The sequence below is a fragment of the Aegilops tauschii genome, chromosome 2, assembly GCF_002575655.3.
Source record: "Aegilops tauschii subsp. strangulata cultivar AL8/78 chromosome 2, Aet v6.0, whole genome shotgun sequence".
NCBI classification, from domain to species: domain Eukaryota; kingdom Viridiplantae; phylum Streptophyta; class Magnoliopsida; order Poales; family Poaceae; genus Aegilops; species Aegilops tauschii.
In genome coordinates this window covers 17,343,947-17,356,471 of record NC_053036.3, presented here as the reverse complement: position 1 = coordinate 17,356,471, position 12,525 = coordinate 17,343,947, and the positions used below count along the sequence as shown (strand labels likewise).

The following is a 12,525-nucleotide window of genomic DNA, read 5'->3' as shown; positions in this document are numbered from 1 at the left end:
GCATGCAATTAATTCAGATTGGGGGAAGTACATTGTTCATCTTGGGTTGTAATAGAAACTTATAGAAAAAACTAGCCATCATATCTTGCCTGATCTACAGAACGATGATGCCATCGATGCTTTCTTGTTGCAGGCTGAGGCAACCGAGCCCCAGGAGCCAAACTTAGTTTCCTTTCTATCGATGGTGAATCAAAAACGAAAATGTAGTGTGGGCTTAGCCCGTCGATGAGGGGCCCCAAACTGGCCGGCCGCACAAGCCCCCAAATCAGAAGGCAGTATATGTATAGATTTAAACAAGGAAAAAGGCCAAACAACCTAGTACATATGCAACTTAATGCTCCTGCCTGCCCGATCACTGCATCATCCTGCCTTTTCGCCCTAGGCGTGATTTTCCCATTCCCTAGGAATCTCCGTTCGCCGTGCAGCCACACACAATCAGCCGATCGCCTCTCTCAGCACACCTTCTTCCCCTAGTCGAGACAAGGAAACAACCATTGATCGACCAGCGGTCGATCATCCAGATCAGGTAGTTGCACTGCCGCCTCTCCAACCCCCGACCATGAAACCTCTACCCCCTCCTCACTCCCTCATGTCCCCTATTCTGTTCTTGCTTTCTTCTTGTGGTTTTGTCTTTCTAGAATTGATTAATTGTGCAACAGTTCTATACAGTGAGATTACATATACGCTTCCCATGCACGTTGTGTTTGTGATATAGGACCTAGGTTGTGATTTTATATCGGGGCATGGATCTTGCTTGCAAGGTGTTTTAGACTTTTAGTAGCTCTCCCACTCTCTGCATAAACCTCGCTGGCCAAGAACCCCTCACCCTCTTGCCTCCGTCTAGGCTGAACTCCATATTGTACAACCACCGCAAAGTCATTTTGCGCATTCACATTATCAAGTGGTAACACCATTAATCCTCGCATCAAGATGCGTGTAGTTGCTAGCTATTTATTTACACCATTCTGCTATCAAAAGTTTATACCTGATGAAATACATCTATTTGGGTCCCACTATTGTCCTTCACATGGCATGCATGGCAGAAAACTGACGGCCCATGCTCCCTTCTCTCACACAATAATCACAACCATTTATTACACCTTTTCTAAATTAAATTGTTCATATATTTTAAACCATAAGTTTTTTTGAAATAATTTATATATTTGAACTCCTGGCGTCAAGGCCATTGAAACAAGACCAATCCTTATACATTTCAAACACATTTAAATTTCAATGTTTCACATTTCATATGTGAAACAACCTATTAAAAAAACTATTTTAACACAAATATATTAAACCAACCTATTTCAGTAGAAACATATTTAACCCAAATATAAAGCTGAAACTTTGTGAAACTAATTATTTTGAAATGTGTAACAATTTATTTCAAAAGTGTGAAAATGCTATTTAAAAAATGTGCAGTTGAAATAAGCTTGATTTTTGTGAAACAGGCGAGTGAAATGTAAAATGTAGGTTATGAAATATGAAATAGTAACAGCAAAAAGTGAAACTATAATGTATTAATATGAACTGCTTATTTCAAAAGAGTGAAATATGTTATTTCAAAAAATGTGTAATTGAAATAGATGTGATTTTAGTGAAACAACTAGTGACATTTAAAAGGTAGGTTCTGAATTGTGAAATCGTAAGCACAAAAAGAGAAATTATAATTTACCAATGCGAAACTTGTTTTTTCAAAAAGGTGAAATATGTTATTTTAAAAACATGTAATTAAAATAGATGTAAACAAGCCAGTGAAAAGTAGTAGGTTTTGAATTATGAAATAGTAACCATAAAAAGTGAAATTATAATGTATCAATGTGAAAATAGTTTTTTAAGAGTTAAATATGTTATTTAAGGAAATGTAATTGAAATAGATATGATTTTTCAGATATAAGCCAGTGAAAAAAATGTAGCTTCTATGTGCTAAATAGTAACCACAAAATGTGAAATTATAAAGTATCAATGTGAAACTGATTTAAAAAAAATGTGAAATATGTTATTTCAAAAATATGTAATTGAAATAGATGTGATTTTTGTGAAACAAAGCCAGTGAGAGGTGAAATGTAGGTTCTGAATAATGAAAGAGTAACTACAAAAAGTGAAATTATAATGTGTCATCATGAAACAGCCTATTTGGACATGTGTAATAGTTTATTTGAAAAGGGTAAAATATGTTATTTTGAAAAATGTGCAATTGAGTAGATGTCTTTTTGGTGAAAAAAGCGAGTGAAAAGTGTAGGTTTTGAAACTGGTTATTTTTAAATGTGGAATACACTTCCGAATTTAAACATGGTTGAAAAAAAATCCAAAATTGATCTCATTTTAAAGGTTTTAACACAAGGAGTTCAAATTAAAAAAAGTTTCAAAATGAATATATGGTATAAATACAGATGTTTTAATTTAGCCAAGGTGAAAGAAATAGTTGGATCATATTACTGTCATTGATGCATGTAATGTACAATTGTGGGGTCAGCTGCTAAAGAGAGAGTGCCAAGAAATACGAAGGTGGGAAATCAGGGAAAGAAGTGCAATACAAAGATACCTGGCCCAGAGAGTGTTAGATGGCTGCTTCCAGTTGGAGCCAACCTTGCCGGTACTTAGCATTACCGTGTAATTTTCCATTTTGGTGCAACTACCCGTAAGGTAGAAGTCCAACCGGTAAGTGAGTCACTGCAATTTTTTGGTTGTTTATGTAATTGGTCATGTAGTTCATCTAGTTGGCAATGTCTAGTAGACTGGTAGCATAACTGATACAAATTGATCTGCAGTAAAGGTTCATACGTGAGATAGTACTATGCTTTAGTTATATTAGTTCTTTAGTTATGCAAAAATAAATAGATTTTGAGGCCACATTTTACTTTTTGTCCCGGGCTCCCAAATTTCTGAAGACGGACTGTGTGAGCTTAAATTAACGGTCGGACAACTAAACGTCCTTTTAAAAAACATAGTCATTATCGTCTGATCCCGAATAAGCTAATTTTTTCCTAGATCATAGGAAACGTGTACTCCCTCCGTTCACAAATATAGACATTCTGACTTTTTGGTGAATCAGATGTATATAAACACATTTAAATGTGTTTGTTCATTCATTTCAGACTGTATGTAGTCCATATTAAAGTATCAAAACCATCTTATATTTGTGAACCGAGGGAATAATATTTAGTGAGTTTTTAGAGGCTTTAAAAAAATATGTTCAAATTTTGAACCCAATCCGGATGCCCAAATATGCTCAAAATTGCCCAGATTACTACCAGGTGCGTTTATTATTTATTTGAATGTTTGTTTTTCAAAAATATCAAATTTTAAACAAAATTGGAATCTTTCTATCCCATGTAGTTAAGGGAAGGGGGTCTAAATCCACATTAACCGGGACAGCTTCCCGTTCCACAAGAGGAGTGTTTGAATTACCTGCATAAAAACTGTGCATGATCATATTCGTGCCCTTCATTTTAACGGATCTGCAAATAAGTTGCATCGGACACTACATGAACCGGCTTGGAAAAGTATTGAGGATTTGACAGACATATACCTCGATTTTGCTGGTTGCCGCTAGCTCGTGGGCTGTGTGCGCTGCGCATGGCTCCTGGCGCGGGCGCCGGCTGCTGCTTCGGAATCCTGACGCTAGGCGGCTAGGATCCGCCGTCCAAATTAAAAGCCGCGGCTGCTTGTCGTCAGCGCATGGGGCGTAGCTGCTGCTTGCCGTGTGGCGTGGGGCGTGAGCTATTGACCACTGTCGCCGGCTAGCCGGCGCCGGCGCCGGCTACTGCTTGCCCCGCGTCCGCTCGTCGCTAGCTAGGGTTGGAGGCTCGAGCCCTACGTCCGCTGCTCGTTAATAGCAGTTGGGAGAAACAGATTGGAATGGCAACTTTTTTTTTTGAGCCAATTGGAATGGCAGCTGCATGTCTGCATGGGCTGTGGACGGGATGTGGCTAATGGGCTGAAGTAAGATTGGTACTTGCTACTAGTAGTTTGTTTTTTCCTTTGTTTTTCTTTTTGCAGTTTTTCTTTTTGTACCTTTTAAATGTACAATTAACTTTTTCTAGCATGAGGTGATCTTTTACATATATACACTGAATGTTTTATTTTATCTATACCTCTATATCTATATCTATACGTACGTACTAATAAAGCATCTATTGCTTCTAGTGGTACGTCACAAAAATTGTTCCCGGAGTTGCGTATAAATTACACACTTTGCCACCCATAAGTGAAGAAAAACGGTTTGATTCTATTTCAGGGTCGCTATGGAGTATGATTCTTATAAAACATGATACACCCAGATGTTACAACCTCGAAACCAGTGCAACGGCTAAGGCTTTTGGTGTTCTGTACTGGAGACCAGGGTTCCATCACTGGTCATATCCTTTTTTCTCCCCTTTTCTCTTATATATAGCAGGCCTTGCACGTGGTAATGGGCCGGTCATGACGCCTTTTTTTTTTCCTCTTTTGCTTTTCCTTTGTCATTTTTGTTTCTGTTTTTTCTTATTTAATTTAATCCAGGATTTTCGAATAATCTAAATTTCAAAAAGTTGCGAGTACTGAAAAATATATATTGATAAATCATAAAATGTTTGTGACTTCAAAAACATTTGGGAAATCATAAAATGTTCGTAATTACAAAAAACTGTTCCCATATTTAAAAAATTACGAATTCAAAAACGATTGTGATATATAAAATGTTCAAGAGTTCTAAAATATGATCATGTATTCAAAACATATTTGAGAATTTCAAAAGAATATCCATGAAATTTTAGAAAATGTTCACAAAAGTTAAAACTTATTCATAAGTAACGAACAAAATGAATCATCACTTAGGCAGTTGTTTTATTAGGGGATCCGTAGAGGTCATTTTATGATTTTATTTAGTCCATTGCGCGTCGTGTAAAGAAAGGTTTCCGTGTTCTGTACAGCACTGAGCCCCAAAAAACTAGACACAGCTTCCTATAGGTTAGTTTTTGTAAGCTATATGAAAATCACTAAATGTCTATTTGGCCTCCATACACAGCTATTCTGGTACCACAGTTCTACTGGTTATGGAAAACACCACTACGCTAGGTCAAGGCGAGACACATCATGCATCATCTAGCTCAGGCAGGGGTCCATCGAAGTAGTTAGCTCAGCAAAAAAATATTTCGTTGTGGTGCCTTTGGAAATTAAGTTGTGATGAGACGATTAGATTTTCAGTTTTTGAAATGAATTTTTAAAAAACCCTTCTCATCATGAAATCACTCACACATAGTTTGTGAAATGACATAGTGAAAATCCTTATCTCATCTTGGCATTTGATTCAGATTTTTTTTTGTCTCTACCACATCTGCATAATCTGATTGTTTTCCTCCCGTTGCAACCCACATGCATATTTTCTAGTGTGTGTGTGTGTATATAAATTTATTCATCTTCAATCATGGCAGTACAAAGAACAACAGAGATAATGAAAATTACAACTATGTCGCGGACCACTTAGCGACGACTACAAGCACAAGAGCGAGCCAAATGTTTTATAATATACAATGAACATTTTTGCTGTATACTCCCTATATAAAAAAAATATAACAGTGTTTAGATCACTTCTTTAGCAATCTAACAGTTCTTATATTTCCTTATAGAGGGAGTACATCGAAGATTTTTTAATAAACATTGAACAGTTTTAAAATACACGTTGAGATTTTTTTAGATTATGATAAATATTTGTGCTGTATACACTGAACATTTTTTAACATACAATGACCATTTTTTTGTATACACTGAACATTTTTTAATACATGGTGAACTTTGTACTGAAGTTGTTTTGTAAAACATACAATGGACAATTTTCTAAAATAGATGTTTCTATTTTTAATAGAGTTTTCAATATCTAGGTCAATAAAAGGCTGTTTTTTTGGAAAAAAAAACTGACTAACAAATCAAAGAGGAGGAAAAGGAAAAACATCTTGCATATATTTTAGAAAATTATAACCCCAATATTCTTTGACCAACAAATGCAAAAATATTGGATGAATCACCCCTTTGACACTTGTCCATCTCATTCAGAGCGAAAGATACCCCCCCACCACCATCCAACACACACACTATAGAATAATTAAATAAAGCCGAGTATTAAACATCAAGATCCGTAGAGCACGTAGCGACGACTACAAGCACCGAAGCGAGCCGAAGGCGCGCCGCCGTCATCGCCCCTCCATCACCGGAGCCGGGCACAACTTGTTATAGTAGACAGTCGGGAAGTCGTCGTGCTAAGGCCCCATAGGACCAGCACCCCAGAACAGCAACTGCCGCCGATGAAAAATAACGTAGATCAGAAGGATCCAAACCGAAGACACACGAACGTAGACGAACAACGACGAGATCCGAGCAAATCCACCAAAGATAGATCTGCCGGAGACACACCTCCACACGCCCACCAATGATGCTAGACCACCGCCGGAACGGGGGCTAGGCGGGGAGACCTTTATTCCATCTTCAGGGAGCAGCCGCCGTCTCGCCTTCCTGAGTAGGACACAAACCCTAACAAGATTGAAAAAAAGGACTAAAAACGGAGCCCTCCCGCCGGCCCTTGCCAGGATCCACCGCGCCTCCATGGCCCTAGGGCCGCCGGAGACGAGGCAGACCTGCGTCGGCGCCGGCGAGAGGCACGAACCCTAACTTCCTTTCTTGGAGGAGGAGGAGGAGGCGGAGCCCTGTCTCTAGGTACGTCGTGTAGGTACCGAACAAGGAATTTAAAAAAGGGTTGTTGTATAGACATGCAAAATTCCATGTTCAAAGACATTACGGGACGTGAGCTATAGAATCAATAGTGCCGAACAGTAACATCACTATTTATTGTTGGATTTTTTTATAGCTCGCATCCTGTCGTGTGTTTCAACTTGGAATTTCGGATGAAAATAGAATATCGCCCTTTCAACACCCTGTATTTTTTTAGGTTTTTTTGAAAAGTTTCAAACATGATTTTATAAAGTTTTCTTTGAGTGTTGGTTTCCATATGATATTCTCCCTTAATGTCGAATCTATTAGGCCTTGTTCGGTCACACCCCTTCTCAAAAGGATTGGAGGGGATTTGAAGGAATTTTGACTTGTAGGGGATTAAATCCACTTCAATCCCTGCCAAACCCCCTTCGCGCTAGCAGACTCCCTGAAAGGGAGCCTTTAAAATGGTTCAAGGGAAGCTTCGGAGAAGCATGCATATGCAGGGCTGGCTGCGGTGACGTGAACGGCAGCTAGCGGCAGCCGCCTACTTTTCACCCTGACGTACGTGCGCTTGCTTGCTTGTAGTACTCTCCAGCGGCGCCGGTCCAAATCGAGTGCAGTCACGTACAGGGAGAGGCTGCCGGGTAATCATAGGTTCACATATATCATACCTGAAGCGACACGAGCGCCCGCGGCATATCGGGAGGGACGACTGCTCCTTTTCAGGTGGGGGTGGCTGCTGCTGCGTCATGCATGCATTGTGCTAGCAGTCTGCTGGCTAGATCATGAATATTCCTGTCAACCAGAATAACTTGCAGTTTGTTAAGCCCTAGTCGCGTGTACTCCTGCGAACAATACAATAAAATCAAGCTCGCTCATGGTTGTTCCTTGGTGGTTCTCTTCTATGCTTTGCTGAATTGCAAGGCACATATATGTGGTCAATGCTCAACGTTTTTAGGCAGAAGTAGAAGAAAATAGTTAAAGCTTATTGGTCTTAGTCATGCTCTTTTGACACGAAGAACCATTATAATCCAACATTGTTCGACAAACAAAATAAAAGAATCGACCCTTTAATTTAGCTCCTACAGATTTAACAGATTGCAAAAGGGACACCCGCACACTTTAGTCCACTCAGGCTATCTACACCCGAGCATTCATCCACACACTAGGTTATGTGCCCCAGACATTTCAACATGACTCAGCAGCAAGCACCTTGTATGTACACGAAATTAGGATACATCTGTTGGGTTAATAATTTTCCACTTGATCTTTCACCGACCCACCCTCTTCCTACCGTCCTTCGACAATCGAAAAGCTAGGTATCGTTCCCTCAGGTTAGACATGACATGTTCCCAGTGACTTCATAAGCTTACTCACGTAAACACCGTATTCCAGGTGAGATATCCTGATCTGAAATTTGAATTGTCCTTCGTCTCTTGGATGGAATATTTTAACTGATGGGTAGCCCTTTCCAAGAATGCAGATGGCTGTTGTGGTGATTCCGAGCGTGGTGGCGTACTTTTATCACCCACATTTAACTTATTACTAGCAAAAGGGCCCGTGCGTTGCAACGGAAGAAAATAATACCACACGCTCTTAATTTAGGAAAAAATGGTCTATAATCTGAGTATTTGTAGCTACGACCCAAACAAAGATGGTCTTTGCCTACAAAAGGGCAAGTTCAAGATTTCACATGTCTTTGTAGATTTAATACGTACAAAGAAACGGGCAAGTGATCTTCAATTTCGTCCCCAATCCCGATTTTGCTGAGATGTTCATCCACAATCCGAATCAGTACCGATATGAAAGAAAGACGAATAATGCACTGTTTATTAAGATTACACCCTAGATAGTATTTTTTAAATGGTTAATAGGTAAAATAACATCATATTCAGATTCCATATATTTTTCTAATCAAATTCCATATATAATATGTTAAATTTAGAGTTACGGTTTAAAAGATACGAGTATTTAAAAAAACATTTAATATATAGTGCGGGTTTAATATAAGAAACATCAGGGGGTTTCTATAAAATAGTATGACAGACTAAGAATAGCTGTTTCTTTCATTAGTAGGTATAGATGATGGTTTGTCCGTGGTCGATGGCTTGGAACATGACTCTTAGAATCCCTCACATGCATCCCCTACCACCGAATCGAAACGGGAGGAAACCATTGCACTAAATTTCACGGAGATCTAATGCACAACTCTAGGTATCCTCAACATCAAAGTGGAAGGAAAAAAAAGAAGCGGCACCCTAAATCACGGTCATTGCTCTTCTCCTGCTCCTAGATAACGCCACAGGCTCTGCGAACTACACAACAGACTTCCAACGCAATCCAAGGTATGGGGGCCATGGGAAAGGTCGGTGGTGGCGAAGGACCAACTAAAGGATCTGATGCGGAGTGGGACACTACCTCACAACAATACTAGGGCCCGCCAGGTGGACTACGGCCACGACCAGCCAAAGCCGGTGCCTAGTGAGACCCTCGTCTTTGTGGACTTCTTCAAGCGTGGATTTTCGTTTTCGTCATCAGACATACTCTATGACGCCCTCATGATCTAGAAGCTGCATGGAGCTGATAAACTTAGCGTTAGCATTTTTGTTACAAGATATGTGCTGTAGCACATTACCATGTGGTGACCAAGATGCTAAAATGTTTGTTCAAACATATCCAGAAGGGCCTAGTTCTAACACTCTCCTCGATACAAAACTAATGCAACCGTGAATAATGGATTGTCAATCAGACAAATTATTTGAGCTACAGAATATTTTTAGTCACAAAAACACATTTCAATTTGCTAATGTCGTCGCTTCTCTAGGTACCGAACATTGTCTTCTCTATAGTACTCTTGTACCTCATGTGTTGTGTCTTGGTGCGGTTGCCTTATCTATGAAGCCGGGAAAAAACCAAGTTTAAATCATCACAGAAATGGATTAAACTCGTGGAAACAAAAAAAGCAAGCCGGTAAATGTTCACACACATACGCTTGACGATGGATTAACAGTTGACCAAATTGCACAAACTCTTCTCCAAGTTGGAGCGGTTGTGTTTTTGCAGCTCCTCATGTGTGGGGTGGTGATCAAGCTTTGCTACAGCCGAGTTACGTACTGTGTTGTATTTACTAGTAAGCTGTATTACACGTAATCCTGAGAAGCTCGTCCAGGTATTCGGCACCGAGGTCCTCCAGCTCCACGATGAACCGTGTGTCCATGGCCACGATCATATTACTCCTCCGGCATGTCGCCGCATCGTTCGCTATCTCGGCCTTGCCGCGCCTTCTTCTCTTGGAGTGGCGCCGTTTGAGCGCCAGCACGGGAGAGCCGGCCCCGGCCATGCCTGTGGCTGTGGCGCCGAGGGCACGGAGCGACTCCTCGACGCGCTCGAGCGGGAAGTTGAGCGCCGTGGCGGCGCCGCGTGACGAGAGCGCCGCCTGGTCGTAGGCCATCGCGGCTGCTTCGGCGGTGCCGAACGTGCCCAGCCACACCCGCGCGCCGCCCCGCGTCGAGTCCCGGATCTCCGCCGCGAACCGCCCCCACGGCCGCGCGCGCACGCCGATGTACGACGGCGCCGAGGCTGTTGGCTTCTCCCTTTCGGCGTCAAGCATCTCGCCGCTGCTGAAGCTCAAGTCGGATGGGAACGAGTCCAACCAGTAGGAGGTGGAGGTGGAGGAGCAGGAGGGAGTAGCGGCGCCCATGGAGTACATGGCACCGTGGTCATCATGCTGCTGCTCCATGCGTGTGGTGTGTTGGCCCGGCCGGCAGAACTGGTGGTGCGGTGTCACAGTCGGCGCGCGCTTCCTGTGGGATTTATAGCCGCGGCAAGCAGACGGGGCGCTGCCTTTCGTCCACACTGGATGCACTACCTAAGGAGGCTAGGACGATGCCACCGCTCTAATAATCACAAGTTGGGCTAACTAAACGACGGGGAACGAGAGAGACGACGGGAGGTCGGGGTCGAAGAGGGAACCTTCGGAGATGGCGCGGCGACGACGTGAACAGCTACGGGCAGCAGCCGCCTACGCCCCTACTTTTCTCCCTGACGTACGTACGCACGCCGCTCCTGTCCAAACAGAGTGCAGTCATAGACTCACAGGTAGCCAAGACTATCCTAAATCAGAAGAGACGATGATATCTCATAGGTTCATCCGGACAGTGCTACCCAACGGTGACACACACGCCATCTCCGGACAACTGTTTTCAGTTCAGGTGGCTGCATCATTATGCCGTTAGTGCTAGCTAGCTAGCTCATGATTATTCCAGAGTCAACTATCAGCACATAACTTCCGGTTTAGTTAAGCCCTAGTGTGTACACGCAACACATAAAACAAGATAAGGACCAGCTGGCATATATCCAGTGAACGTTCTTTTAGTTGCGCGATTTATGCCATTTTGTTTAATTTCTCAACTGGCGAGCTATGTCTTGGTGCTGTATTTTCCTTTTCCTATTACGTGCTGAAATATATTGACTGCATTTTTGTCTTAGTTTGGATGTTTCGAGCAACTGGTTGTAGCATGAATTAAATGTGATATCAGAACCAAGAGGTCTTGAGTTTAAGATCCTGCCAACATAGTATTTAAGAAGAATTATGCGGCCTACATCGATCCCACGTCTAAGGGCTAAATAAGTCTAGACATAAAGGGAATGTAGCACTATATTGCCTGCCTCTCTCCATTTATTCGGACTTTTGGAGTAACTGATAGGAGCATGAATTCAATAGTATGTACCTTTAGTTTGCTCCTTCTAAGCAAAATGAAAGCAGTGCTACTGCATTTCGTAATAAAAAGATTGGCTCAAATTTTATGAAATCGCAGCAAATTTTATGAACTTGTGCCAACATATCAGGAATAGATGATGTTAGCCGGGCCGCACTGTTCCCGCATCATGTTTGATATAATATTGGCTTATATATCCTATCATGCTGAATTGGAAGGCATCTATATATGTAAAAACAGAATTTTTGGAGAGCTAGAAATGTTCCATTGAGTGCATGTGTTGACTTCCTTGTTCCTGCTCAACGCTCAACGTTCTTGGTCACAATAGAAGAAATTCCCCATTATATTCTTCATCTAACTCCTACAACTTTAGATGAGGAACCAAAACATTTTTCTATAACCCGATATTCTTTGACCAACAAATGCGGAAATATCGCACGAATAACCCCTTTTAGCACTCGTAGGTTTCACAGACTGCTAACTTGCACCTCTAGTCCTATTATATTGGGATCCACCCACGTCCATCACATTCAGATTTATGAACACATGAAAAAGCAAGAGGGCATGTTAGTTAAGAAGAAAAATATGAACATATGATATTCCATGAATTTGTCTCTTCTAGTTTCTTCGTAACTACAAGACCACAAGGGTGAGGAAGTGCTTTTAAAGACAAAATGAGTGGTATCGATTTTGTAAAATAAACCTAATAAACCAATTAATGTGAACCTACTCAAAACACGCTAGGAGACTCCTTAAAACGGAGCCTTTAAAATGGTTCGTAAAGTCCTTTAAACCCATATTTTTAAAGGAATTGAAAGCCTGCGATTTCTTAGATTTCCTAAAATTGCAGTCTTTATAATACTTTTGTCATATGGAGAACATTAGTCTGTATACTAGTCAGTGGGTTACACTTTACTTTTTATCTTCTTTTTTCATATCTTGTCCTTTCACAAACTGTAGTACGGCTATGATGACCCCCTGCTCGCTCCACCGACAATAAGGTGTAATAACTAGGACTGTCCTTATGAACTGAGCCTAAGTCAGATGGTTAGATTCTTCGTGGTAAAACCGATCCAGGGTTCAAGTCCTATACTTGCAATTGGTAGTCACTTTTTTTGGA

At 41.3% G+C, this 12,525-nt stretch overlaps 1 protein-coding gene across 1 annotated transcript; it reads right to left on the bottom strand.

Moving 5' to 3' along the window:
• Positions 1–9,640: 9,640 nt before the first annotated feature.
• On the bottom strand, positions 9,641–10,530 carry LOC120974855 (ethylene-responsive transcription factor ERF094-like). Its single transcript, XM_040401379.2, has one exon. It carries the CDS (start codon positions 10,424–10,426, stop codon positions 9,815–9,817), a length of 612 nt encoding a protein of 203 aa, XP_040257313.1. The 5' UTR covers positions 10,427–10,530; the 3' UTR covers positions 9,641–9,814.
• Positions 10,531–12,525: the final 1,995 nt, after the last annotated feature.

Excerpts from the sequence above, each read along its gene's own strand:
- LOC120974855 (XM_040401379.2), bottom strand. The coding sequence starts at position 10,426 with ATGGAGCAGCAGCATGATGACCACGGTGCCATGTACTCCATGGGCGCC.